This window comes from Ixodes scapularis, unplaced genomic scaffold (genome assembly GCF_016920785.2).
Source record: "Ixodes scapularis isolate PalLabHiFi unplaced genomic scaffold, ASM1692078v2 PGA_scaffold3__209_contigs__length_174095766, whole genome shotgun sequence".
Taxonomy (NCBI): Eukaryota; Metazoa; Arthropoda; class Arachnida; order Ixodida; family Ixodidae; genus Ixodes; species Ixodes scapularis.
In genome coordinates, this window is record NW_024609868.1 from 42210435 (window position 1) to 42235606 (window position 25172).

Sequence of the window (25172 nt, forward strand, 5' to 3'; positions counted from 1 at the left end):
GGACATTACCGATCAACGCTCACAATCGTTAACCCACGGCCGCACGTCTCGTATATATATCACACAAAAGACGCGACGGTGTTCGCAGCAGGCGCGATGACGCAAGTACCTGCGGACACGCCTAGGGCATTTTCGAAGCATGGTTGCTTCAAACAGCTTGAGGTATAGTCCCTGACAAGGGACTATCCCTATCCCTACCCTAGGCAGAGCGTCTCGAAGACCTCGAGCGCCCATTCAAAGCACGGCTGAAGGCATATGGAGCGACTCCTAAAGGCCGGGCCTTTGAAAGATCCGCGCTGTCGTTCTCGTTCCGTAAGTGACTATAAACTAGGTTACAAAAACATCAAGAATTAAAAAAAAAAAAGGAAGCTACGCCTTGTTTTCCGCGCGACGGGGATATGAACGAGCACAAAGTCGCCTGTACCTTTCGTGACCACACGTGACTATACTTGCGTGTCGCTTAGTTTTCCCGCTTACAGGGACAGTATATCGCGTGACGAGAAACACTGTCCCAACCGCTCGATGAAAAGGAGCTTTTGTGCCGCGAGAAAGGGATCGTAGGGACTCACGCGGTGCAGTTGAGGTTGTGTGTACTACACTACTATAGACTGCTGTTCGGTGCGTGTGGGCGTGCGTGCGTGATTGAGTGTGGATGCGTGTGATGCGCATTGTCGTTCTATATCGCCTATCTGCGTTTATGCTGTTTTTTTTCTTGTTTTTGTACCCGCCCCCAGCTCGTTGTGTATTGTATCCCCGCAACGCTTTTTATGTCGCTACGCTTTGCTTCTTCGCTTTCTGAGTTGTTGGGTGCACTTGTCTGGCAAGTAGGCACGTCCGGAATAAACGTTGAGTGCCAAACGAGATCATAAGCTTCCAGGTAACCTCGTCGCATTACCTATTACTAGCTACACCTATCGAGAGAACACACCGCTGTTCAGACGCAGGAGAATGATCTCTGTTATTATTAGAGCTATGGAAGACGGCGCCTTCAACGCAAGTGCATTCAGCGACTCGCTTGTCCACTGCTTGTTCAGCTGTTGGCCGCCAGATGCCCTCGCTCTTTGTCCCTGGGTTGTCACCTTTTTCCCGTTGCCTCCCTCGGCTTGACCTCACACCCTCCCATCCTCCCTCTTTGTTGTTATTATCTTTGTTTTTCTGGGTTGCCCAAATAACGACACCACAAAACAATTTCACCATCACCCGCTAACGTGCTCCCATCATCAACGAGACTACCGAAAGTTGCACCGTCATGCTGGTTCCAGGTGGGTGCCCGTCGGTTACCACGGCCTCCCAGAGCCACCAAGCGATGAAACTCTTGTCTTTTGTGGCGATCTCGTTAATGTCGCTGTTTCTCATGCTTCTACTTCAAATTCTATCTCTGCCTAGCAAGCGAAGCCACTCAGGGTCACGCTCAGTTGTTCAGGTACCATAGCAGATCGCGGGATATTCGTACCATAGAGACATCAAGACGCTACATCATCCTACTTTGGGTGATTACCTATAATCATTTACAGATGCCCCCCAGGATCTGTCAGTACATGAGCAATTGAAAGCTGACCTAAAGACAAAGAAACGACTTGGGGATGACGAGCGGTAACGCTCGATGGTCCCAGTTCCGGACCAGTCGAAGACCGCCACCAGTTCCGTGGCTTCCAGTCTCGCAACTCGCGCCGTGCTGCTCCTAACACATTCGCGCCACACGAAACAAGTGTCGAGCCTTCGAGACGTGTTAGAACGAGCAAATCATCCGCCCAAGGTAAGTTTGTACTTTTCTCGAAGCGATCCAGTTTGAAGTCGACCGAAGACAAAGAAACAAAATAAAGTAAAAAAAATTAATAACTTAGCCTGTCTTTTTGGTCCGCTCTCACTCTTGGTTTGCGTGTACGATTTGAGTTGCACTTCCTCTGTCCACCTTATCCTACTTTTTTGTTGTTGACTACATTCCATCGTTTTGTGTTTTTCGTTGCTGTGCTCTCTCACACACACACTCGTCTCCCGGTGTTCTCCACCCCACTGGGTTTGCGTTTCTTGGGTTTGGAGAGGTAAGCAGCGCATGATGCTTTCGCTCTCCCTCTATTTGATTACATTAACCCCCTACCACTACTAATTACCATCACGTGTAAATGTGTTCCGACCTGTACAAATGCTTCGAAAGAGAAAAATGAAGTGACACGGAAATAAAAAAAAAAAAAACGGCGTTTTTCGTTACATTCTAGCTGCTTCATTTTATACCTCTAGGTGCTATTCCCGAATCCCTTCTCTCGTCAAGGTGAAGACCACATCTAGCCTTCAAGCTGTATTCCTGTTTTCCTATTTTGTTTTGTTTTTTACCGCTGTATTTTTGTTTGTTTAGTTGTATTCCCAGTTGTTGCTAGCGGGAGCGGAATAGACCCTTTCCAAAAGCTGCGCCAATGTTCCGAATCCGCCAATGCTTGGCCACATATACCCTTGGATTCCGTCTGCGTTCAGCGCGAACTCGGCACGGTTCGTGTCGAGAACGAGCGCCGCGCCAGCATTCGGCAGGGACTCGGATCATGTCACACGCTTCGTGCCCCCAAAGAATGCCGACCGCCAATGTTTCTTGATGGAGTTTGAAAAAGGGTCCATTCTCGCCTCTGGGGTGTCTCGTGGTATTCCATCCCGTTGATAGTGTCAGAGATTACGACGAACTTTTTTTTTCTTTTTTTGTTTTGTTGCGCTTGTTGTTCTTGCTTTTAGAGTCGTATAGGCCGCGAAGGGTCGCCACCCACGGACGAAGAGACGTCATCTTTACTCCATGTTTTCTTCCGGACACCACGCCTTTTTCTCGTAGGGGAACACCGGTAGAGACGGTCGCTCCATCCGGGGCTTGCCTGGACAGAAGGGTGAACCCGGCACCAAGGGCATGAAGGGAGACTTCGGACTCCCGGGACCCAGGGTATGCATGCCAACCGGATCGCTGCTGTCTTCTTCCACTTGTTGTTCGCCTACTATATCTGCATCTAAGGTGGCCTCTGTTCAAGTCCTGAAGTAAAGAAAAAAAACTCCCTGCTTGCATTGAAAAAAAAAAAAAAATGTGTACAGGGTATTTCTGCGTAAGCTATCGAAAATCCCTAAAAGCATTTCGAGATAAAAAAAAAAAAGCTCTTTCCGGGAACAAACTACCTGCCTTGGCGGACGTCAAGTATTGCTCAAACATACTAATTAGCGAAAGAATTAGCTAAGATTTAGTAATTAATGTTTTAATGAGTGAGAACAAGCATATGGTTCCACTGAAAAATTTCTTAAGCATCGTCGAAAACCACTAAATCAACTCAAAAACGCTCAGTTTAAACGCGTTTCTAGGTTTCGGTTTCTTATCGGAGCGCATCTTTACGCCCGCGGTCCTGCTGCCCGGTGGTCGCGGCGCGAAACCACCGCCTCGCCTCTCTCGTAGGACGGAAAAAAGTATGGCGCACGAGCGTCGCGCGTCTTTGCCACCGGGGAGCAGGACCGCGGGCGCAGAGATGCGCTCCGATAAGAAACCGAAACCTCGAAACGCGTCCAAATTGAGCGTTTTTACGGAAGGAACGCCGTAAAATGCCGCTTCTGCCCTATATCTTTCTAAAATTAGTTGATTGAGTGGTTTTCGCTGACGCTTAGCAAGTTTCTCAGCGGAACCATATGTTTATTTTTACTAACTAAAAATTAATTAGTAAATCTTAGTTCATTATCTTGCTAATTAGTATTTTCCTGAAAACGTTGACCTCCGCCAAGACTGGTAGTTTGTTTCCGTAAAGTTCCTTTTTATTTTGAAAATCACATTTCTAGGGATTTTGAAAGCTTTCTCAGAAATACCCTATATGTAAGCAAGGACTGTAATGTGCTGATCGACCACAATGAAAGACCTTCACAAGGGTTCCCGGCCATTTCATCGAACGCCTTTCCGTCGAACGCCGTTTCATCGAAACAATGGACGTTTCATTGAACGCCGTTTCATCCAATCGCTGACGGCCGTTTCATCGAAGGTCTTTTAAATGAAAAAGTGTGAAAGATGCTCTTTTATGCACGGATCAAGTGCATTTTCGTGTAATTCACCCATTTCATCTTAAGTTTTTTAATGACCAAACTTGTAGCTGTTACAATTTATTTTAATGCAAGCAACCCATGATGATATTTGTACCGATTTTTATTTTTGTTTCGCACATTGTGCTTATCTGTTCACCCCTCTGTATTTACCCGATGGGCCTTGAGGGTATTGTAACAAATAAATAAAAAGTCGCACTCCCGGTAAGAGCGCACTCCAACTCATGGAGGCCAGAAGGCGACTTAGGTTTTTGCGCAGGCGCAACAACTTTAACCATGTGAGCCTCCTAGCCTCTCATGTTCCCAAAGCTTGCAGTAGCTAAAGCTGAGGTGCTATTTATGAAACTACAACGAAACATTTTTTTTCTTTTTTAGTTTTAAGACTCAGTGAAGTCAAAAGTAAGTACGTCACTTCAAATTTTATATGAAAACTTTGGGGGGTCCATATGTTCGTGCGACTGCCATTCACCGTTTGAAATGATGAGCGATTGCTCTCAAAAAGTCCCCCACAGCCATGGCCCGTCGGTTCGCATAAAAAAAGGCGGACCTTCTCATTTCTTGCCGCTATGGCCTTCTTCTGGCGAGGAGGCTCTTGGGAACTCAGCATCGCCTCCAGTTTGTCTTCCGTCTGTTGATGTTCTGCGGCGATGCAAGTCAAAAACTTCCAGAACCCGGGATGGGCACTTCCGACCAGCTTCAGGAAGCGGGAATGCCACCCTGGCGTTCTATAAGACGGCGTTCAATAAAACGGCGTTCGATGAAACGGCTTCGATGAAACGGTGTTCGATGAAACGGCGCTCGATGAAACGGCATTCGATGAAACGGCGTTCGATGAAACGGCGTCCGATGAAACGGCGTTCGATGAAATGTCCGGTCCCACTTCACAAGGCTTGCTCAAAGTTGCTCTATGAACTCGTGTAGGATAATTTTGTATAACCGTTGCTCTCGCTATGTCGCACATCAGTGGTGCTTAATTCATTGCCCACATGGCCAGTTGCTTATACGATAGCTTGATAACCAAATTATTTCAGTCGTTCTATACTAAGGTAGCGATTTGGGTGAGTTGGTATATGTTATTCATGGTGAAAAACAGCTCAAAGGCGAAAACGACAAGAAGGAACAAACACGACAGGACGAATCTGTACTAGCAACTGAATTTTAATTAGTGAAAAAGATTAAAGGAAAATAGCATATGCAAAACAGATAACAGATACCAACAACAACCACCTACTCATTTATCAAGAGCAACACTTGACATAAGGGCTGAACAACCTCAAAAACCACTTTTCATATTCGCTTGCAAAAAGCAAACCTCTTTATCTGACATAGCGACCGACGGAGCGCTGACACATAAATCCCCCAAGTTGGAAATTAAAAATGCTTCTATAATCTCTCTTGTTGTTTTGTTTCCTGTGTTTGGCCATGACAGCAACTTTACCGAAATCCGCACACACTCGCATCTACTGCAATGCGTTGCCAAATGCCCCACAACAGTGGCCCCCAGTGAATAGGAATGCTCTCTATGTCTGTCATTCAGACACCTCTCGTCCTGCCCCACATAAAACGTATAACAAGATAAGGGGATTTTGTTAACAACAGAAGAAACACACGTCAAAACCGTTTTCGGTGACATCTGCACTACAACCATCCTGTCGTTCATCGTGTGGGTGTGACACTCGGAATATGGTCTTGGATGCTTTCAGTAAGTGTGGTGGCGGACTTAGTTTCACGTTCGAAGAACCTAAAGAAGGTGTACTCCAATTTTTATACCTGTCGGTCAGTCGGGGGGAGAATCACATGTGTTGGTTTTACAGACCCCGTTTCAAGAAGCCTATTCTGGACTACGGGTCTTTACATTCCAATGTTGGGAAGAGAGGGATTGCTGTCGCGTGTCTCTCTTCAGCTCTTTGGAAGTCGTGCGCCCACACGATGGACAAGAGTTACAAAATGGAATCAGCGCGCAAACAACGAAGACACAAGGAAGAGAAATTGACAGGACAAGCGCTGGACTTCAACTGAACGTTTATTGAAAAAGAAACTAACGAGGAAAACAAACAAACCACCAAATCATCACCCCATCAAAACGTGCTCAAAAAAGCTACCTCTCTCTTAAGTAAAAAAATTGATGTTTGGCTGACGCATCGGTCACCTTCCTTTCCTATCTCAAATGCTTCGAGCAGCTCGCGTGCTGTCTTATCGGCCCCTCTTCCCAAAATCGAGATGCGATCAAATATCGGCTCGCACGAGCAAGTGCTGCAGTGTAAAGGCAAGTGACCGCCCGAGGTTGATCGCAGCGAAAGCGCGTGTTCACGTGCTCGGTCATTAACACATCGGCCAGTCTGGCCGATGTATACTCGACCACAGCTTAACGGGATCCTATAAACTACCCCCATCGCGCACTCGACGTACTTGTTTCTGTGCTTTACGGAACATCTATTCCTTCCCGTTCCCCTGTCCGCCACTCTGGGGCATAGCTGCAGCATCTTGCAGGGCGCCGAAAAGACAACCGGTACATCATAGCGCCCCGCAATCTTTTTTAGATTGTGGGATACCTTGTGTAAATATGGGATTACTTGCGGTCTCCTATTTGGCCGGTCTCTTGGTTGTTGGGGTCCCGTCTTTACCTTTCTTAGTAGCTTTTCTGCTACCGCCAACAGAACTGTCGCTGGGAAGCCCGCGGAGCTAAGCCGATCAATCTGCTTTTCAAAACTCTCCTGCAACGTGTGGGGGCAAGATTTTTCTAAGGCCGCCTGCAAACAAGATGACGCGATGCTCCTCTTAACCAACTTGGAGTGTGCGGAATCAAAGGGGAGGAGCCCTTTCTTTGTGCGTGGATGATAAAGCCAACACACGTGCCGCTCGGTGAACTTCATTTTCAAATCAAGAAACTGCAGAAACAAGCCGTTTTGGCGCTCATGCGTAAACTTCAATCCCCCAGAATGACGTAAACTTCAATCCCCCAGTTTACGCATGAGCGCCAAAACGGCTTGTTTCTGCAGTTTCTTGATTTGAAAATGAAGTTCACCGAGCGGCACGTGTGTTGGCTTTATCATCCACGCACAAAGAAAGGGCTCCTCCCCTTTGATTCCGCACACTCCAAGTTGGTTAAGAGGAGCATCGCGTCATCTTGTTTGCAGGCGGCCTTAGAAAAATCTTGCCCCCACACGTTGCAGGAGAGTTTTGAAAAGCAGATTGATCGGCTTAGCTCCGCGGGCTTCCCAGCGACAGTTCTGTTGGCGGTAGCAGAAAAGCTACTAAGAAAGGTAAAGACGGGACCCCAACAACCAAGAGACCGGCCAAATAGGAGACCGCAAGTAATCCCATATTTACACAAGGTATCCCACAATCTAAAAAAGATTGCGGGGCGCTATGATGTACCGGTTGTCTTTTCGGCGCCCTGCAAGATGCTGCAGCTATGCCCCAGAGTGGCGGACAGGGGAACGGGAAGGAATAGATGTTCCGTAAAGCACAGAAACAAGTACGTCGAGTGCGCGATGGGGGTAGTTTATAGGATCCCGTTAAGCTGTGGTCGAGTATACATCGGCCAGACTGGCCGATGTGTTAATGACCGAGCACGTGAACACGCGCTTTCGCTGCGATCAACCTCGGGCGGTCACTTGCCTTTACACTGCAGCACTTGCTCGTGCGAGCCGATATTTGATCGCATCTCGATTTTGGGAAGAGGGGCCGATAAGACAGCACGCGAGCTGCTTGAAGCATTTGAGATAGGAAAGGAAGGTGACCGATGCGTCAGCCAAACATCAATTTTTTTACTTAAGAGAGAGGTAGCTTTTTTGAGCACGTTTTGATGGGGTGATGATTTGGTGGTTTGTTTGTTTTCCTCGTTAGTTTCTTTTTCAATAAACGTTCAGTTGAAGTCCAGCGCTTGTCCTGTCAATTTCTCTTCCTTGTGTCTTCGTTGTTTGCGCGCTGATTCCATTTTGTAACGATGAACCAACTCGCCTGCATTGCCACTTTGATGGACAAGAGTTTCCGGGAGCAAGTAGGGAGACTAATGACGTCGGGGTTTCCGGTGAACCTTTTGACGGAGGTAGCAAGTTCCCTTTTGAAGAGGGCCAAAGGTGTGAAGGCTAAGGGAAAAAATTAACAGAAAACGCACGGTCATCGTTCCGTACCTACATCGAATCTCCCACAACCTGAAGAAAGTAGGAGAGAGGTACGTCATACCAGTAGTGTTCTCGGCATACCTCAAAAATACCCCAAGTGTGTTCTAGGATTGGTGACGGGAATAGGTGTCAAAAAGTCATCTGCTCTACAGCGCACCGAAAACTGTTCCTGACCTGTGTTTCTTCTGTTCTTTACAAAATCCCCTTATCTCGTAATACGTTTTATGTGGGGCAGGACTGGGGGCCACTGTTTGGGGGGGGGGGGGGGGGGGGGGGGGGAGGCATTTGGCAACGCATTGCAGTAGATAAGAGTTTGTGCCGGATTTCAGTAAAGTTGCTGTCCTGGTCAAACACAGGGAACAAACAACAAGAGAAATTATAGAAGCTTTTTTTTTTCATTTTTAATTTGGGGGTTCTATGTGTCAGCGCTCCGTCGGTGGCTTTGTCAGATAAAGAGGTTTGCCTTTTGAGAGCGAATATGAAAAGTGGTTGTGCGTGATATGAAAAGTTGCGCATGATAAATGAGTAGGTAATTGTTGTTGGTATCTGTTATCTGTTTTGCATATGCTATTTTCCTTTAACCTTTTTCACTAATAAAACTTCAGTTGCGAGTGCAGCGTCGTCCTGTCGTGTTTGTTCCTTCTCGTCGTCTTCGTTTTTTTACTTTTTTTTCACAATAAATAATTCAGTCGTTTGTTCATTCATTGATTTTTTTTATGGTTACCAACAGCCCGAGATTCTTCAGATAAACATAATGGCGTAAATATTTCAAATCAAATTATTACAAATATTGTAAACATTCAGTCGTACTGTCAGGTCTTAAAGGTCTAAAGATTATGTTAAAGCTCAAACACGAAAAAAAAATTGTTTTGCTATTTCAAATCTCATAATCCCCATATTGACTCGTTTGTGTTCCAGTCTAATTTGAATATGCCGCTGTGATACGTGAAATGCCACCTTGACTGAAATTCCAGATAATTTCGTGTCACACAGATTCTAAGTGGGCCATCATATGTGTTGTGGTTGTGGCTTTTAATGTGCCGTGTAGATCGTGCCTGTGTGACTGCTTGATGAAAACGTATGTAATAAACGTAATGACTACGGCAGACTTGGGCACAAGGTTCCCGTTACACCTGCAGCGCTTATTGAAATATGCAGTAATAAACCCAGCGTCATCTTTGACGGCTCTGGAATCTCTACATGTCACAGTCATATACATAGAACTTGTAACCTGGAAAGTACCTATATAGAACTTGTAACCTGGAAAGTATTAACATTTTTTGTTTCTTCGTCGGCTAGACGGTCATTTTCGCTCGCTATGAATTGTATTTGGCGATCACGGGAAGCAACAGTGGCATTGTAGAGCTCTGGATTCCTCTATATTTTACTGATTAAAAACTGTTTTTGCACTTAGGTGGTTCATTGAGACCGCAATCCTAAAGAGGCCAATTGCTATGCGAGTGCGTAAAACGGCCCCGCGTGGGTCTAAAGTAATCTTTAATTCCTAGCCGAGGCGTTATATGTTCCAAGCAAATAATTTCTTTTTTATTCATTTTTTTTGCACAACGAACATTACAGATTGCATACGCAATGAGTCGACGACCCTATTTGTAGAATAATTCGCGGCCTGTCCGACTGAGTTTTAGCCTGCTTTTAAAACACCTCGGGAGAGAACCTCCCAACGCTCTTCTAATATTGTAACGAAAAACAGTAATACGTTTCTTTTTCCGCATACAACACTTAGAGACGCGAATGCTTCAATCGGTGTGCACCATCTCGTCTCTCTCTAAGGGCGACAAGGGTACGGCTGGCCACCCTGGAAGGTCGGGCGAAGATGGCACACCAGGACGGCCTGGACTCCCGGTAAGTGTTGTGGGTCGTGCATACGGAAGCTGATATTTACTGAATTAACAATTCATCGGATACTTGATCTTTATGATACAGCTGACGTGCGCAGAATGTGGAATAGTATAATATTTTCGCGGTTGTTACGTTTTTGTTTACGTGTATAATAACACGTCAGTTCCTTTTTTTTATTTTCGTTAAATTTAGCGGAGCACTTACGTGTTACACCTTATAGAGTCATTTCTGTAAGAGACACGAACCCAAGACGTATTCTGTGTAGAAAGCAGCTTAATGTTATATATCAGTAATTATGTTGGCAAATAGATTAGTTAAAAAAAAGATGCGCCAGAAATTTACAAATTTGTGTTTATATTTCTGTTAATGTTTCAAATATAATGTGGGAAACTATCCTGGTGCTCCCAATGTGAGGTTGTGTGAACAGAAAGGCTCAAGCCACTGAGGAAAATGAAACACGTACCTTTACTGTTTTCTATATTGTCACACCTTTAATTCATATCAATTAAACGCGTATTTGATGATGCGAAGAATTTGTTTCCTTGAAGTAATGAATATCGTGAACCACGGTTAAAAGCGCTAAAAATACGAACACAAGAGAGAAGACAACCACGGGCGCTACTCACAACTGTATTTTTTTAAAAAGGTATATATATATATATATATATATATATATATATATATATATATATATATATATATATATATATATATATATATATATATATATATATATATATATATATATATATATATAGAGAGAGAGAGAGAGAGAGAGAGAGAGAGAGAGAGAGAGAGAAAGACACCTATCGTCACCTAGGCTACGCACGCTTTGGGATACAGGCGCTTCAACTCGTTAACATAAATTTATAAAAAAAAAAAAAAAAAAAACACGTATCTCGGCATTATACAATGCAAGCGACCTGTCGCTGGCCCATTGGGGCCCCCTCTTCCTGATAAAGTACGCCTCTTGCAGTTCGCGTGCTCTTTGATTCTTACTTCTACCTAGAAACTTGGTGTCACCGAAGCTTGGCTCACATTGGCAGGCCCTACAGTGCGTGGGCGAATGTGCCTTCATTTGTCTTTGAAATGTCGTGCACGCTCCCTCAAACGGTCATTAGTGCACCTTCCCGTTCGCCCAACGTAAGACTTTCCAGAGGTTAGGGGGATTTCACACATTTTTGTCTCTCTTGTGTTCGTCTTTTTAGCGCTTTTAATCATGGTTCAAAACGTTAGTTACCAACTGGCCCAACAACAAGTAATTTTAAAGTAGTGGATACTTTTCCCGTGCACCACTGTTGCCTATTTGTGTATTCCTCCGACAATTTTCATCTCTAGTATCTAGTCGTGCCAGACCAGAATGGGTATTAAAAAAAATCTCATATTAGTTCAGCAAAATAAGTGCCGTGCTGTATCCTTTTCTCTAACTTTGAGTTGAGCCTTGAAAACCTTTTGGTCAGTTTTAGTGGTGCACTAAAAGTGACAAGTGACAGAGCAAATGTAGCAAAACTAATTGGAAACATGGTTTTATAAATGCTGCACGAATTTCTGCGGAAAGTGAAAAACAGTTGTGCGTAACGCTAAAGTTTAAATTTAAATAAAAACGAGCACGGGAAATCTTTTCGAAACCGATTTCAGCATATTTTGAACTTATGTGTAATTCAACGTATCGTGGGAACGTCGAGGTGGAGTCCGAAATGGAGGTGCCTTATAGTAAAACACCATAAAGTAACCTCTCTTTGTTTGCATCTTTTTTTTAACGTCAAGGTCAAGGTCAAGGTCAAAATAAATAAAATCCCGTAGCATGTAACTTAGCCTACACATAACCCGTGTGCCCACATGGTGCTTCTTTTTGCCACTTCTTGCTAGTGCAACTTCTATAGAATAGCATTTTTAGCAACTATTTGCTATATATATTGCCAGGCGAATGTGAGCTAATGTGGGATCGCGTATTCACGTGACTCTAAACGCGCTTTTACCGAAAAATTTAAAAGAACTCACGGCGAAAACAAAGCGACAACGATCTATCAATCCCTTCGTACAACACACTTCTGTCCAGACACTCGAGTACTCGAAACACAGTACTATATTCAACATCGCATCATCCGAGACATTGTTAATATTATTACTGTGTAAAGCTCGCGCTCGATTTATTAAAAAAAAAATGAGGCACAACATACCGACTAATATAAACCGTACATCTTATTTTTTTTTTCCCTTTTCATGTAAAGCTTTGAAATAAAAGTCAACACTTCGCTTTGTTGAAAAATGGCCAGACTGCAACTCGTAAGAAGAAAAAAACACTTTTGTGTTAAACCTAGATCATAAAACAGGCGCCATCCTTGCCTACAAGTGGAATCAATGAAAAAAAACCGAGGATACACCGCTCGCTCGCATTAGCGAATGCAACCACGATCGATTCAGCCTCGGGCCACTAGACATGGAATCCGACTTTCCCCGTTTCCCCCGCCCCGCACAAAAAGAAAAAAAAAAGTTTTAGAAAATAAAAACGACAATGAGCAAGAACAAACGACTCCCCTTTCTTTTTTTGCGGTCGAATCGATTGCAACTAGATCTGTTTTAATCACCCTTAAACATTCCTTCCGTAAAATAAGCTGGTTCGGGGATCCCATTTTAACAGACGTACGTTTCCTCCCTCAAAGCCATTGCCAGTTTTTGTTTATTTATTTTTGCCGTTTACCGATCGAATTCAGCTTCATTTATCTTGTTGGTATCCTCGGCTTAAAAACGCCCTGTTCAAATCAGGGAAGGAAAAAAAAAAAGAAGAGCTATAGGACATTCCGGAGGCCGAACGAGACCAGGTTGGCGAGCACAAATCGTTCGCGACGGTTACACGACGACTGTGCCGGAATTCCTCGGGACCCGCCCGTTCCCTGTTCCACACTGCAGGGCGATCCGGGAGCCAAGGGGGAGAAAGGCAGCGTCGGGGAGACGAGCCCTCCCGGCATCATGGGACTACCTGGACTGCCTGGACCTCCCGTACGTTTCATCTGTGCGCGTCTATGCTGGTTAAGGGCGGGGCTTGTTGAAAGGGACGTTGAACTTTATAAAACGAAAAGTTTTAGTGCCTAGATAGGACGCGTATTGCAAAGCTAAGTATCACCGAAAAAAAAAAAAGGATATTTGTGCAATTTTCTTGGGCCCACGCCTCTAAATAGAAGCGTGTTTTGGAGTTGCCGCTAACTCAAAATCTGTCTCGCGACGTAAATGCTGAACTACGGTATTTTCGTTAAAAAAGAAAAAAAATTGTTTTGTGATCTTTTTTTATTTATTTATTTTTTTTTTTTTTTTTGAGGGGGGAGGGGGGAGAATTAAGGGAGTGGGAGGAGGTGTAAGGTGCCTTTCAGATTGAAGAAAAAAGAAGCGCTACATGAAAACTTGTAGCCTGCACTGCTGTAAGTGTTCTGAAGTGATTTGCGAAGTTTAATTTTTACGATTGTACTAGGTTGTAGGGATAATTGATTAAACATTCCATAAAAAAATGGTACTGGTTGCGCTGTGCGCGGCTCGAAGAATAAGAAACGCGCGAGCGTGGTGCGTTTGTCTCGTATGGTCGTCATCAAACGCTTCGTTTTGGATCATTTTACTGCGATAGCTGATAAGGGCTCTTCTCACCACTGAAATGACGTCCGTTGCTAATGTTGTGGTAGTTGTAGTTGGCGATGTAGGACGTCCGCCACAGCGTTAGTAAGGAGTTTTTGTAGACCGTCTTCCCACTTTCGGCTCTCTGGAACAAAGACGCGTCCCTACTGCGCCTGCGCGGTGGCGCTATAGCCTTGCTTGCAGAGTCACGGATCTCGAAGCGGGTTGCGGAGAACGTTTCCGGACAGCGGAAACGATCTACGACAACTCCCTAATTAGGGACTTTTAGCAAACCGTTACCGTGTTCCGCGTACTTGACATCAGAGCCTTTGAAGCATCCTCCGAGGGCTCCGGTAGCGTGGTTTGCGGAAGACGGTAACAGTTTGCTAAAAGCCCATAATAACCTGCTCTAAACTAAGAGTTTTTTGTAGTACGCAATGCCGACTGCGCGCGCCTTTAAAAAACAAAACAAATGGCCTATAAAGAAAAAAAAAAAAGGAGTCATACCACTGTCAATGCCACGAGCTCGTACCGGGATAAGCGTTTTCGCGCGCTCCGGAACAAAAAAAGGAACAAAATCGTTCGGAACAACATGGAATAGAACTGATGTTTGTTCGGACACCACACGGTGCGTGAACGCGGCGCCGATGTCCAACGACTTCGCCGTGACGTGTCGAAACTGTCGCATCTCTGTGGCTCTACTGCTCAACGTTTGTTTTGCTATTGTTTGTGTGATACGTATATTTTCGTTTCTTTTTCTAATACATGACAGCCGATGGAGATGCTACATCTGAGGCACTGAAACGTAGAAAAAAATAAAAAAAAATAAACAGAGAGGACAAACTGAATACTCAAACGCGGCCACGTTTTATTCACCAGGAGACAGACGGCAGTAAATCGCCATTGGACGAAAAAAGAAAGGATTAAAAAACGTTGACATTGCTGGGTACACTCCATTCTAATCTTCAGATAAAAAGTATTCGTTTAAAAAAATCAGAGTAAAGAGAGTCAAGGTAAGAGTAAGCGCAAAAACAATCAAGGTAAAAACAAAAATTAGGGTAAAAAGACGACTGTGCCTGTCCCTTGTCCCCTTTGTCGTCCGTCGTCTCCGGTTAGGATCATGTGCAACGTACAAAGCTCTCTGGTAAGGTCAGTCGAAGCCTCTATGGTAAAAAATGGACCATAATTTCAGTGGACACTCAAACGGCTAAAGTTTCAACCTCGATTATTATTCACCGACTTCGTTCTCGGCTTTCGCTCGATGTCTCCCACTTCTAGAAGTACCCCCTGGATGGCGAGGCCGCAGAATCACAATTTCTACGTCATCAACCGGGGGCCAGCGCGGCGGGGCCCTGGTTGGACACGAGTGCAGCGTCAGCGTTCGGTTGGGACTCGTGTTGTCGCGGATTGGACACGAATTCCAGCCGAAAGCTGACGTAACGCTTGTGTCCAGTCTGTAGCGCGCTGGCCTCCTGTAGCTGACGTAGTAACTCCAGCCCTCTCGTTATTTATACTCGTATTCACCCCAAAAATCGTAGTATAAAAAGAAAAAGAAAAAAAACGTCCGGCTCCTCGCGGAACTTGACTAGTTTCACCCTTCCTGCGTTTGGTAGGTTTTCCTTTCCAATAAAACGCTTACTACTACTACCACTAACGTAGGTGCGTCTTAGATTAGATTTATATTATTTGTATCGAGACGTACCCATTTCAAACACCATAAACGTCGTTTCTTCCATCGACAACCAAATCTTGTCAGAACAACTTCGTGCAAAACGTCCTTGTTTTTTTTTTGTTTTTTTTGATCTGAGAGCGTGTGTAGGAGGTGTAGCTTCTGGGACGGAGGTTGAATCGCTGTATCTGCTTAACTAATTGACCTCATACGTGTGACGTCACCGCTCGAAACAAACCGTTGCTAGGGGAGTTGCTATGGACGAATACATGGGACTGAATTTCTCTCTGAAAGAACGATCGGTCAGAAATCGGACCTTGAGTTTAGTCGCCTAAAAAGAATAGACATTGGGAGCCTAGATTTCACACTAACCAGGACGAAAGATTGTCGAAAATCGGTGGATTCTGATATATTTGCGACAACAACTTCCGGTCCTCGAGAAGTCTCGAGATGCCTGCATGCTGCAGACGACAAACGCATGATAAACGCAATGACGGAGTAAATATTTTGACTCTAACATGGGCGGTTTGAGACCCCAAACTTCCTTTTTGAGGCTCGCAATATCTGTGTGTTTTGTACCTGCTTATAATCATCGCAATGAGAAAAAATTCCAACTGATTCTTCAGTTTTAAGTAAGACCTCAAATAGCGAAGGAGCTGGATAAGCTCCTTCGTTTACCCGATGTATAACCTACATTGGACAAGTTATACTGCCGCGTGCATGACCGAGAAGGAACGCTTCTTCCTACTTCTAGAAGATTCGTGTTTAATTTTACTTCGGGGGTAAAAGAGAAAGACGCCAAAATGGCCTTTCCTATTCAGTCTCCAACATTCTATATCGATTGTTCGGGATGCCGAGTGTAGTACAGAGTGTCCCTAAAAACAATTTACAGCGTTTGTTTCACCGCAAAAATAAACTACGCATCGCCGAACATTCATTTTCCGCCGAAAGGTAGCGCTAGAGGTCCGAACCAGATGGCAGATTTTCAGCACGAACTGATTTTGTGTTAACTTATAAGTGATTTTCTGGAAATTTTAGGGGGAAATGGGGCCCATTTCCGCCCGTTTTCGGTTTTGGTGCCCATAGAGCTCTATGTATTCGAGAGCTCCGTCGACCACCATTTTTCCATTGACACTTTCAGAAAATCGCTTATCCCTTTTAAATAAAATATCGGTTCGTGCTAAAACTTTGACACCTGGTTCGAACCTCCAGCGCTACACAGTGGGCGGAGGTGAGCGTTCGGCGATAAATAATTTATTTTTGCGGTGAAAAAAAAAAAAACCTGTAAATTGTTTTCGGAGAAATTCTGTAGATAAAGAGTCAAGCGTGAGCTTTGCCGAGTCCCTCAGATTCTCCCGACGCCGAGGCACATTCACACTCTCTCGAGCCAGCTGTCACGCCGACGCGGCGACGCACGCTGCTGCTCTTTCGACGCATTCCTTCTTTTTGTTTCTTGCACAAGTTCGCCGATTAAACCTGAAATTTCAGTTTACGCTCATCGAGTCTTTTCCATCCGCGACATTTCTGGTGGAGGTGCGGGGTAAGTGGGAAAACTTTCGAAATCTAATCGAAAGTTGATCCCGAGAATGGAAGTTTTGTCGATGGTCACCAACTTCATTCAACGCAGTCGCGTACTCCCCCAGAAAGAACCACTGAACGCGCGAAGCCATCGTGTCGTCTGCAAGGCAAAACCGGATTTGAAACTTTATTACGGGCTTTTGTCGTCGCTTTATGCTTCTGAGAGAATGATTAGATGATTAAATATTGAGAAGACACAATGCTTACAAAAAAATTACTTTTTCTACCAGACAATTTCTAACATATTGTCGAGCCCCCAGCAGTTGTCCATAACAACGACCCTAGCGAAGGTTTGTTTGGAGCGGAGCACCGTGTTGTGACGTCATCACTTTTGGGGTCCGCTCCTCTTATGAACAAGGTCCTCGCATCTACCTTTCTACAGAACACGGGAACAGCCAATCCTCGCGTTCTGCAAAATGCAGCATAAAAAAAACGCAGCGAATAACGACCCCGAGAACACGATTCTCCGTAAATCGCTGCCATATTTTTGCCGATCGCGGTGATTCACTGTCCCCGTGTTCCGCGGGAAAGCAGACCCACGGGCTTTGTTTTCACATAACCAGCACGGCTATTACTCGAGCAAATACGGTATGTTATAGTTGTATCTGTCGTCGGAGAGACGTCGTCGAGGTTATGAGGTAAAATAGTTAGTTTTTAAAAAGATCCGTCCTTTGTCGGCAAACGATGGCCGATATTCGCTTCCCTACAATGTTGTGAGGTGTGTTGTAAGGGAAAATAAGATGGCGACGTCTCGTCCTTCGAGCAGACGGCTCGCCGTGACCGCAAAAAAAATTTAGATACTACGGACAGCAGCGTTTTAGACTCGCAGCGGTCGTAGAACGGTGCCTGAAGCCTGGTTCAGACAGTTGCGTTTGACTGCGTTTGACTGCGTTGCGGCGGCGACAAACCAAGACATCCCTGCTTTTGATGTCGCGTGCCAAGATGTTTCCTTGAATTGGATTCCACGCTTCATACGAAGCACAGATGTGCCGGTGATTCGCTTTCGGTTCTCAACGCAACGCAGTCAAGCGCACTCAAACACAAGCGTCTGAACCGGCCGGACCGCTCATTCACACTGGAAGCGGATCCGCGTTCGCAAAGCGGTTGCGAACGCGGTTGTATAAAGATCCAGTACAATTGCACGCGCACTTGATGTCATCGAGAGCGCGTGCAATTGTAGTGGATCTTTATACAACTGCGCTCGCAACCGCTTTGCGAACGCGGATCCGCTTCCAGTGTGAATGAGCGGTTAAAGCGTGTTTCACATGCAGCGATTTTGACCCTAGAGCGGCGCGACTTCTGCCGTCGCGGCGCTCGTGCTGCTCAACCGCTGGTGCTGGCCAGAGCGCCGCGACGGAAGAGATCGCGCCGCTCTAGGGCCAAAACCGCTGCATGTGAAACACGCTTAAGGCACATCTTCGGCTGCAGTAGTGCGTGCGGTCGAGCGTTTCGTATATACCTCGACGCACATTGGTGTGGGTGTTCCATAGAGCCAGGGTCACACCGGTTATACGTCGTACAAAAGACAGCCAGCAAACAGATTAGAACACAAGTCACCGTGAGATCTTTGAATCGAACGCCGCATGGAAATGGGTTGGAGTAGAAAACTCGGCAGGCGGCATTCGAACCACGGACATTGCGGTGACCCGTGTTTGTAGACTGTTGTTTGTATATGACAAGCTGGTGTGACCCAGACCCAGTACATGACACTGCAGACGTGATGACAAAACTATCCACGTACACACCTGGAGCATTTCCGAAACATGTTTGCCTCACACATATGTGTACCCCTAACATGTCTGTAGACGTGGTTTTTTTTTTGTTTTTTTTTTAGGGGCGAAGCTCCTTAGGGCTATTGGGGAGGAGATCGAACAGTCACGCCTCTGGCGGCACGCTTCAGCTGTGGGGACAACAAACCGAATTTTCTTGTTTGTTTTTCATCAGCGATATCAATGGTGACGATTCGAATGGCCGCTCCTCGTGCAACCAAAGCACTGGTAAGAGTGAAGCGCTCGCGTCCAGACCGTGCATGGCGAGGTTTAATTTCACTGTTATTCTGTGTTATACTCTGTTTCACCTTATGATGTACCGCAGAAAAGGCTACAAGCGCGAGCTCCTTGCTCTAGGGCACAACTCGGCGGAACAAGCTCTCGTGCGTTAACAGTAGCTCCCAATGCTATGAGCTCGCGCTTCTAGCCTTGTTTGCGGTACAACATAAGGTGAAACGGAGTATAATAAACACCGGGCTGTGGGGACGACAAGCTTGATAAAGCTCCCCCTATAGTTCGATCTCCTGCCCAATAGCCATGTCCGTATGTCCGTCCGCCGTCGGGTGCACGTGCTCCTGCTCGTGAGCTCACGTGCTCACGAGCATGTGAGCACGTGCTCCCGTGCTCGTGTAGGGAAAAAAAACGCATCTCCACGTGGTGAATGATGTTGATAAAGGCGAAGCTCTGGTGGTGCTTGTCTGCGTAGACGGTGAGCTGCAGCATGCCGAGCCTTTCGTTCGTTTTCATCCATGTCAGAAAGAGAATGTGTGGTATGGAACCTGGTTATATACGCATTTGAGCATTTGACCGCAGCTTGACATGGATGAAAACGAACGCAAAACTCGGCAGGTTGCGGCTGAGCGTCTACGCAGACAAGCACCACCAGAGCTGCGCCCCAATCAACATCATTCACCACGTAAAGATGCGTTTTTTTTTTTGCTTTTTTTTTTTGCATAATTACTCTGACAGAACGAAAAAGACACACGCCTCAGACAGTGTTTCCGGACTGTCTTCTGTACAATGTGTTAACTGTGTGACCGCCGATTAAAGAGCAGCGAAATGCGTCCTTAGAGCCGTCGAGTAATAACTCCGGGTTGTCGGAACCTGGCGGTCGATTGTCGAAGAGTCGTAAACAAAAAAGACACGCGGCCGTCGCTATAGCCTCAGGGCAGTGAGCTAGAGGCGCCTTGGTTGGCTGCTAGTCATTGCGGCTGGCGACCAAAGAGGGCAATTTTCGTGGGGAAAAAGCCGCGTCAACGAACCATTGGACTCAAACTCTGCGTCGGTGTTGGCGGCAAGGGCTCGAGATCGGGCCCGATATAAATGCGGCCACAGGGCGCTTCGGACTTGCGAATAGTTTCGCATCAGACGGCACCACCTGCTGTACCAAACTTCATGATCCGGTCGGTATTGCACCCGGCGTTCGACCACGTGACTCAGGGCCGTAACCAGGGGGGGGGGGGGGGGGGGCGGGTTAGGGGGTTCTGAGTCTCTGACCCCCCCCCCCCCACCCCCCCCGAAATTTTTTTCTGTGTACGGCCCTGGTCGGTGCACTTGCAGCCAGCCGATTTTAATCTCCACCTCTGCGCACGCGCAGTGGCGCCGGTCGGCTACCGGGTACCAAACCGGGACCGGTTCTCCGGTTTGCTATAACTCTCCATTATATGCCACCGATGCACATGATTCATAGGCGAAAATGAGACAATAGACATTTTCAAAATGACCAACGTTGTCCCCGAAACCCCCCCCCCCCCCCCCCCCCCGAAATTTTTTTCTGGGTACGGCCCTGCCGTGACTGCTAGAGTTTCTGTTGACTCGGCGGCAGAGCGAGTTGCAGCCGAACCAGGCGTCTGCCGTATTCATCTCCACTGCTCTACCACCGCCAGGAGCGCGGCGATCGAGAACGCTACGCAGCTATGACGTCACCAGCCGGAAGTCGAGAAGACAAATTAAAGACGCGATAAATCCACCAGTCGGAGTGGCGTGCCAGGCACCATAATTATAGATACTGTATACATAAAAAAGATTTTTTTTTATTGCTTAGGTTTAACCTTAATTTCGGTGATAAGGGTGTAGTTGATCGCCACTTGTACCGTTTCCTACCGAATTACCACTCCACAATAACATCGACATAAAAAACGAAACATGGTATATTACGAGCAAGCGCCACAAACAAGCAAGGACTCTGCTAAGGTAGGAATTAAAGAATAAAGAACACGCCGGCTAAATTATGTCGTTGCGAGCTACGATGTCGCCGCGCCTCTGTCATTAGCCCGAGAGGTCTCTCTCTGCGAAACGATATACCAGCCTTGTTTGGGAATCGAGTCTCTGGATGCTCTTCGGGGTGTCGCATTCCGTTGGCCGTGCTCAGGCCGAAACATAGACGTTTCTAGAGCTGAGCACATAAATACGATGAACCCGGAGAGCTGGGGCTCGAGAGCATAACTATTCAGGATGGGCGAAGTATGGTGTGCCGCAGAGCAGACGTGCTTGATACTGTTCATATCCTGCTAGCAGCTTCCGACACGTGCGAAAGTTTTGTGAAGTTTGCACTATACAGCTAATAACAAGAGGGCCACTGGAGAGCGGATTCAGTCGTGATGCTTGAAACGGGTACCAGTTACGCTAATAAAACACGATTAGAATGTCTAATTCCGCTGTATTCCTTCTCTGTTAAAGTGAGCGCGACGTACCAAAATCGAGACAACTGGCACGGCTCAGGCAGTGGTGTCAAATCTTCAAAAGTGCCCAGTGATGCGAATTTCGAATCATACACTAAGTCGTTGTTTTTTTAGCTTTTCAATCCTTCGGGCAAACAACGCAAACGACGCCTGCATTTTGTTAACGCGACAAGCTTCTTCTGTAGCCGTTACCACCGCTGTAAATAACTAAATGGTAGGGTCACGAATATTCGTATTCCAGCTCGCGCTTGGCATCAGGTTGTACTTAGCGCAACAGTTGTCAATAGGTTGTAACTGCGCTTTAGCCATCTATATATATAAGCAAGTTGACGCAGTTGACAACTGTATTAGGGGAGAAATTTTCCGACTGTGTTTTGTCATTATTCGTCTGATCCTCCAGAAAATAACCTTTTGATAACAACCATATGTGCTTTCGCACGGTTGTACCCAATGATGAGGGTCACGGCCTTACTAACATTGGGACACCTTTGTTTTAGGGAAGATTCATCGATGCGTTTTTGTTTTCCTCGCAGGGAAAGCTTGGTCCCCAAGGAGAAAAGGGAGACAAAGGAGACGGCGTAAGATATATTAATATAAGCTGCTATTGACTGCAATCGACTGTCGTGGACCTTTTCTTGACAATGCGGGCTCCTTGTATTTTTTCTTTCAGCCACCGGTACGCTACATGAAACAGGTACGTGCGAATTAAACATTTCTAGTGTAGGTATTTTTTATCGGCGAAGAGAACATTAAGTACAAGACGAGCGTGTTGGTAACAATAATTAAACATAAGGAAGATACATCTGTTTGTTTGATCATATACTTGCAGCGCGCACATCATATGTATTTATATGCCCTTGATAATCTGGACAGCGGAGTTAAAATTGAAATGAAACAAGAGTAACGAAAAAAAATGTAAATATGGGATCGAAAAACACAAAGTATAGTACCACGGACGTTTTATCAGGACGGTAAACAGGGCCCGCGTAAACGCTACTAAGGTTTTCTAAGAAAATTATATCTTGCTTATCACCCGACTTTTACAAATGCTACAATCATTTTATTGGAAGGTTACCACGCTAATTTTAGCTTAAAATAAACTTGCTATAAAAATTGGTACACCCGGTTCTTGCCAATACGGAGCACTTATTGAGTCTGGACCAAGAGCTTCGGTGCCCAGATACTAATTGTTTATCCGGATCAAAACTTACACGTAACCTATTTCAAGTGAGAAGTGCTATAGTAGAGGGACTGAAATCTTAATGAACTTAATAGGCGGAAACAAGCCGCTAAATATTAAGCACGAAAAATAAAAGTGATTACGGGTAAAAACAGCCCAAACACTAAAAATTCTCAATTTTGAAAGCGTGGGGACGTAACCAATCGTGACTTTCGATGCCTAATCTTGATTATCCTGCGGCAGGCAAGCTCGAAAGCGCTCGATCTGAACTTTCTCACAGCCGAAACAAGGTGGAACGATGCATCGAAAGAGAGAGAAAGAGAGAGACATTATAGTCACTCACGGCCTGAGAAACCCAGGGTGTGGCGAATTCCAAGCATCTCATTATCGCTCCGTAGCCAATAGAATTGCCACATTCACTCGATAAGAACTCCGAAGAACCAATCAGGAAGCAGGGAGCGTGAACGTCATAAGTCACACCCCGTCCTTCTTAAGTTGTCGGTGACCGTCAAAATCATCACGCACGGCGGAAGCGAGACCTTTTTATCTCTGGTGCGCGAATGAAGACGATAAGTATCTAAGATGACCAAAAAAAGGGGGGCTTCACCATTACGAGTCGATTGCTTTCTAACATATGTTCCCAAACATTCCAGTCGCTATGAAAAGAAAAAAAGAAGAGGATACGTCGTCGTTGTTTTTATTTCCCTCAAAAAACAAAAAAAAAACGACGTTGTTTTTAACAGGAAGGTAAAAAGAGGACACAACTCTGTCTAAGGGAATATTGTTAAAGCCCTGACCGATGTACAAAAAGAAAAAAAAAAATGCTGAGCATTTTTTTTTATGTTTTTTTTTTCAACTTTCTCGAAGGCACTGAACTAGAGCAAGGGTGCTTAGTTGTCTTCAGACACAAGTGCAAAAGCGAATGTGTCTACGTGTACGCAGACGCGGCGGCCCTACATGAATTACTGTGATTGGGATCGGTGAAACGGCATCTGAAGCGACTTTGTACCAGTCTCGTAAAACATGCGTGTGTTGTAGTGCTGTTTTTTCGTTTTTGTTTTTACCTTGGGTTAATTTCTTTTTTTTTTTTTTACATTTTCACACTGAATTTAAGCTTTTGTAATGCTCGTTAAGGTTTTTTTTCATCTTTTTTTTTCTCTCGCTTATTATGTACTCGCCAGTGTCATTCTTTCTTAAGTCTATCAGATTCTCTAGATACACGTACACTTAATTTTACCTCAAGTCAGAGCGCAGACAAAGCGTAGAATACACATAAACACAGACGTACAGACAAGAAACGCCAGTTCGCGACGCAGTCGGTGCATTTGATTGTTTTAGCCGCGGAGAGCAATTCGCACTCATAGACGACGAAGGCCGTGACATTGCAGTTTTAGCGCTGCTTGAATGGCCACATCGATTCGCTGCATCGGCTACGTTCCGAGTTATAGGAGAAACGAACTATAAAATATTTCTCTAATAACACGCTCACTGCTCAAGAATGCCCGAGGATCACTCATTGCTCATAAATGCGAGCAGACCTCGGAGAGCAGTTTCAAATCAGCACTCTAAGGGCGGTCCGCCGTCTGATGCACTTCCCGGGGTCACAAAGATCAAAGCCGTCTCCCTTCCAATGTGCCTGCAGTGCCTGCGCAAGTGGACGCCGCACGCACGTTGAGCTTCTGCCGGCCCAGCGACTGCTGCTCTCTCGCGATAATCGTGCCATCGTGCCCGGTGCGGATTGCACACTTTAGGAAGCACATCCTGTCAATCTTAGTCTGTGCAATGAGTGAGGGGCGCTTGTGGGGCGGAAGTTACGTATTATTCAGTTATTAAGCCAATACGGTAGAGTAAAACACGGACCCGTCAGTCTTCATCGGGATTCATGAGTGAGGTTCGTTAGTGGCTTGGAAGTTGCATATTAATAAATGATTAATGAGATACTCATTCCTGCACCTTTAATTATGTGTATCTATTAAACCTTTCGTTCCAAGAAGCACTGATTAGATATTTGACCAAATGACAGACTGGTAAGTATCTATCATTCGAGATAAAAACGAATCTCCGTGTGCTCAGGAGCCGTGAGGCCACAGCCTTTAAGGTTCAGTCCGGAACAATGCTCCGCATAAGGCCCGCTTCAGACGCGGGGAAATTTCCCCAGCAATCTTAGTGTTCTTGGCGAGTTGTTCCCTAGCTTTCCCCAGATTTTCGCGCTACAACACGAATGACTGTTATCGCGTCCGGCTTGATACGGACGAGCAATTCGGAGACATTTGAAGCGGCAACAGGCAATGAGGAACGCGATATCTTCACGTGACATCCCTGTGGTGGTAGTGATGACAACTAAAGACTTGGTTCTGGTTAGAAATGGATCAATTTTAGGAATATATCGTTTCATAAAAATTTACGCCACTTAAAGATATAAAAACATGTTTATAGCGCGTAACTGTGTGTCTTCCAAAGTATGTACCAGCTCGCCCAAGCCTCAACTTTAGTGTCTAGATAGATAGACAAAAATAATTAAATTGAATGATGAAGATGGCTTATATATCGAACTGTAAAAAATCAGTGATAGCCTTTTACACTGGCCCTTCCTCCTGACCCAGCCCAAGAACAAAACAACGAATAATTAAAAAAAACGTAGCAATTCGATCGCGGCGTGCG

The 25172-nt window shown here is 45.5% G+C and overlaps 1 protein-coding gene across 10 annotated transcripts in view; it reads left to right on the plus strand.

Annotated features, from left to right (window-relative positions):
• Positions 1–25172, plus strand: part of LOC8028448 (collagen alpha chain CG42342) — a 420040-nt gene that overhangs the window by 357132 nt on the left and 37736 nt on the right. For all 10 annotated transcript variants that reach the window (XM_040503858.2, XM_040503852.2, XM_040503854.2 and 7 more), the window contains 5 exons: positions 2813–2917; positions 9963–10034; positions 12942–13031; positions 21865–21909; positions 22002–22025. In XM_040503858.2, the coding sequence (XP_040359792.1) occupies positions 2813–2917; positions 9963–10034; positions 12942–13031; positions 21865–21909; positions 22002–22025 (336 nt within the window). The remainder of the gene's footprint in view (positions 1–2812; positions 2918–9962; positions 10035–12941; positions 13032–21864; positions 21910–22001; positions 22026–25172) is intronic.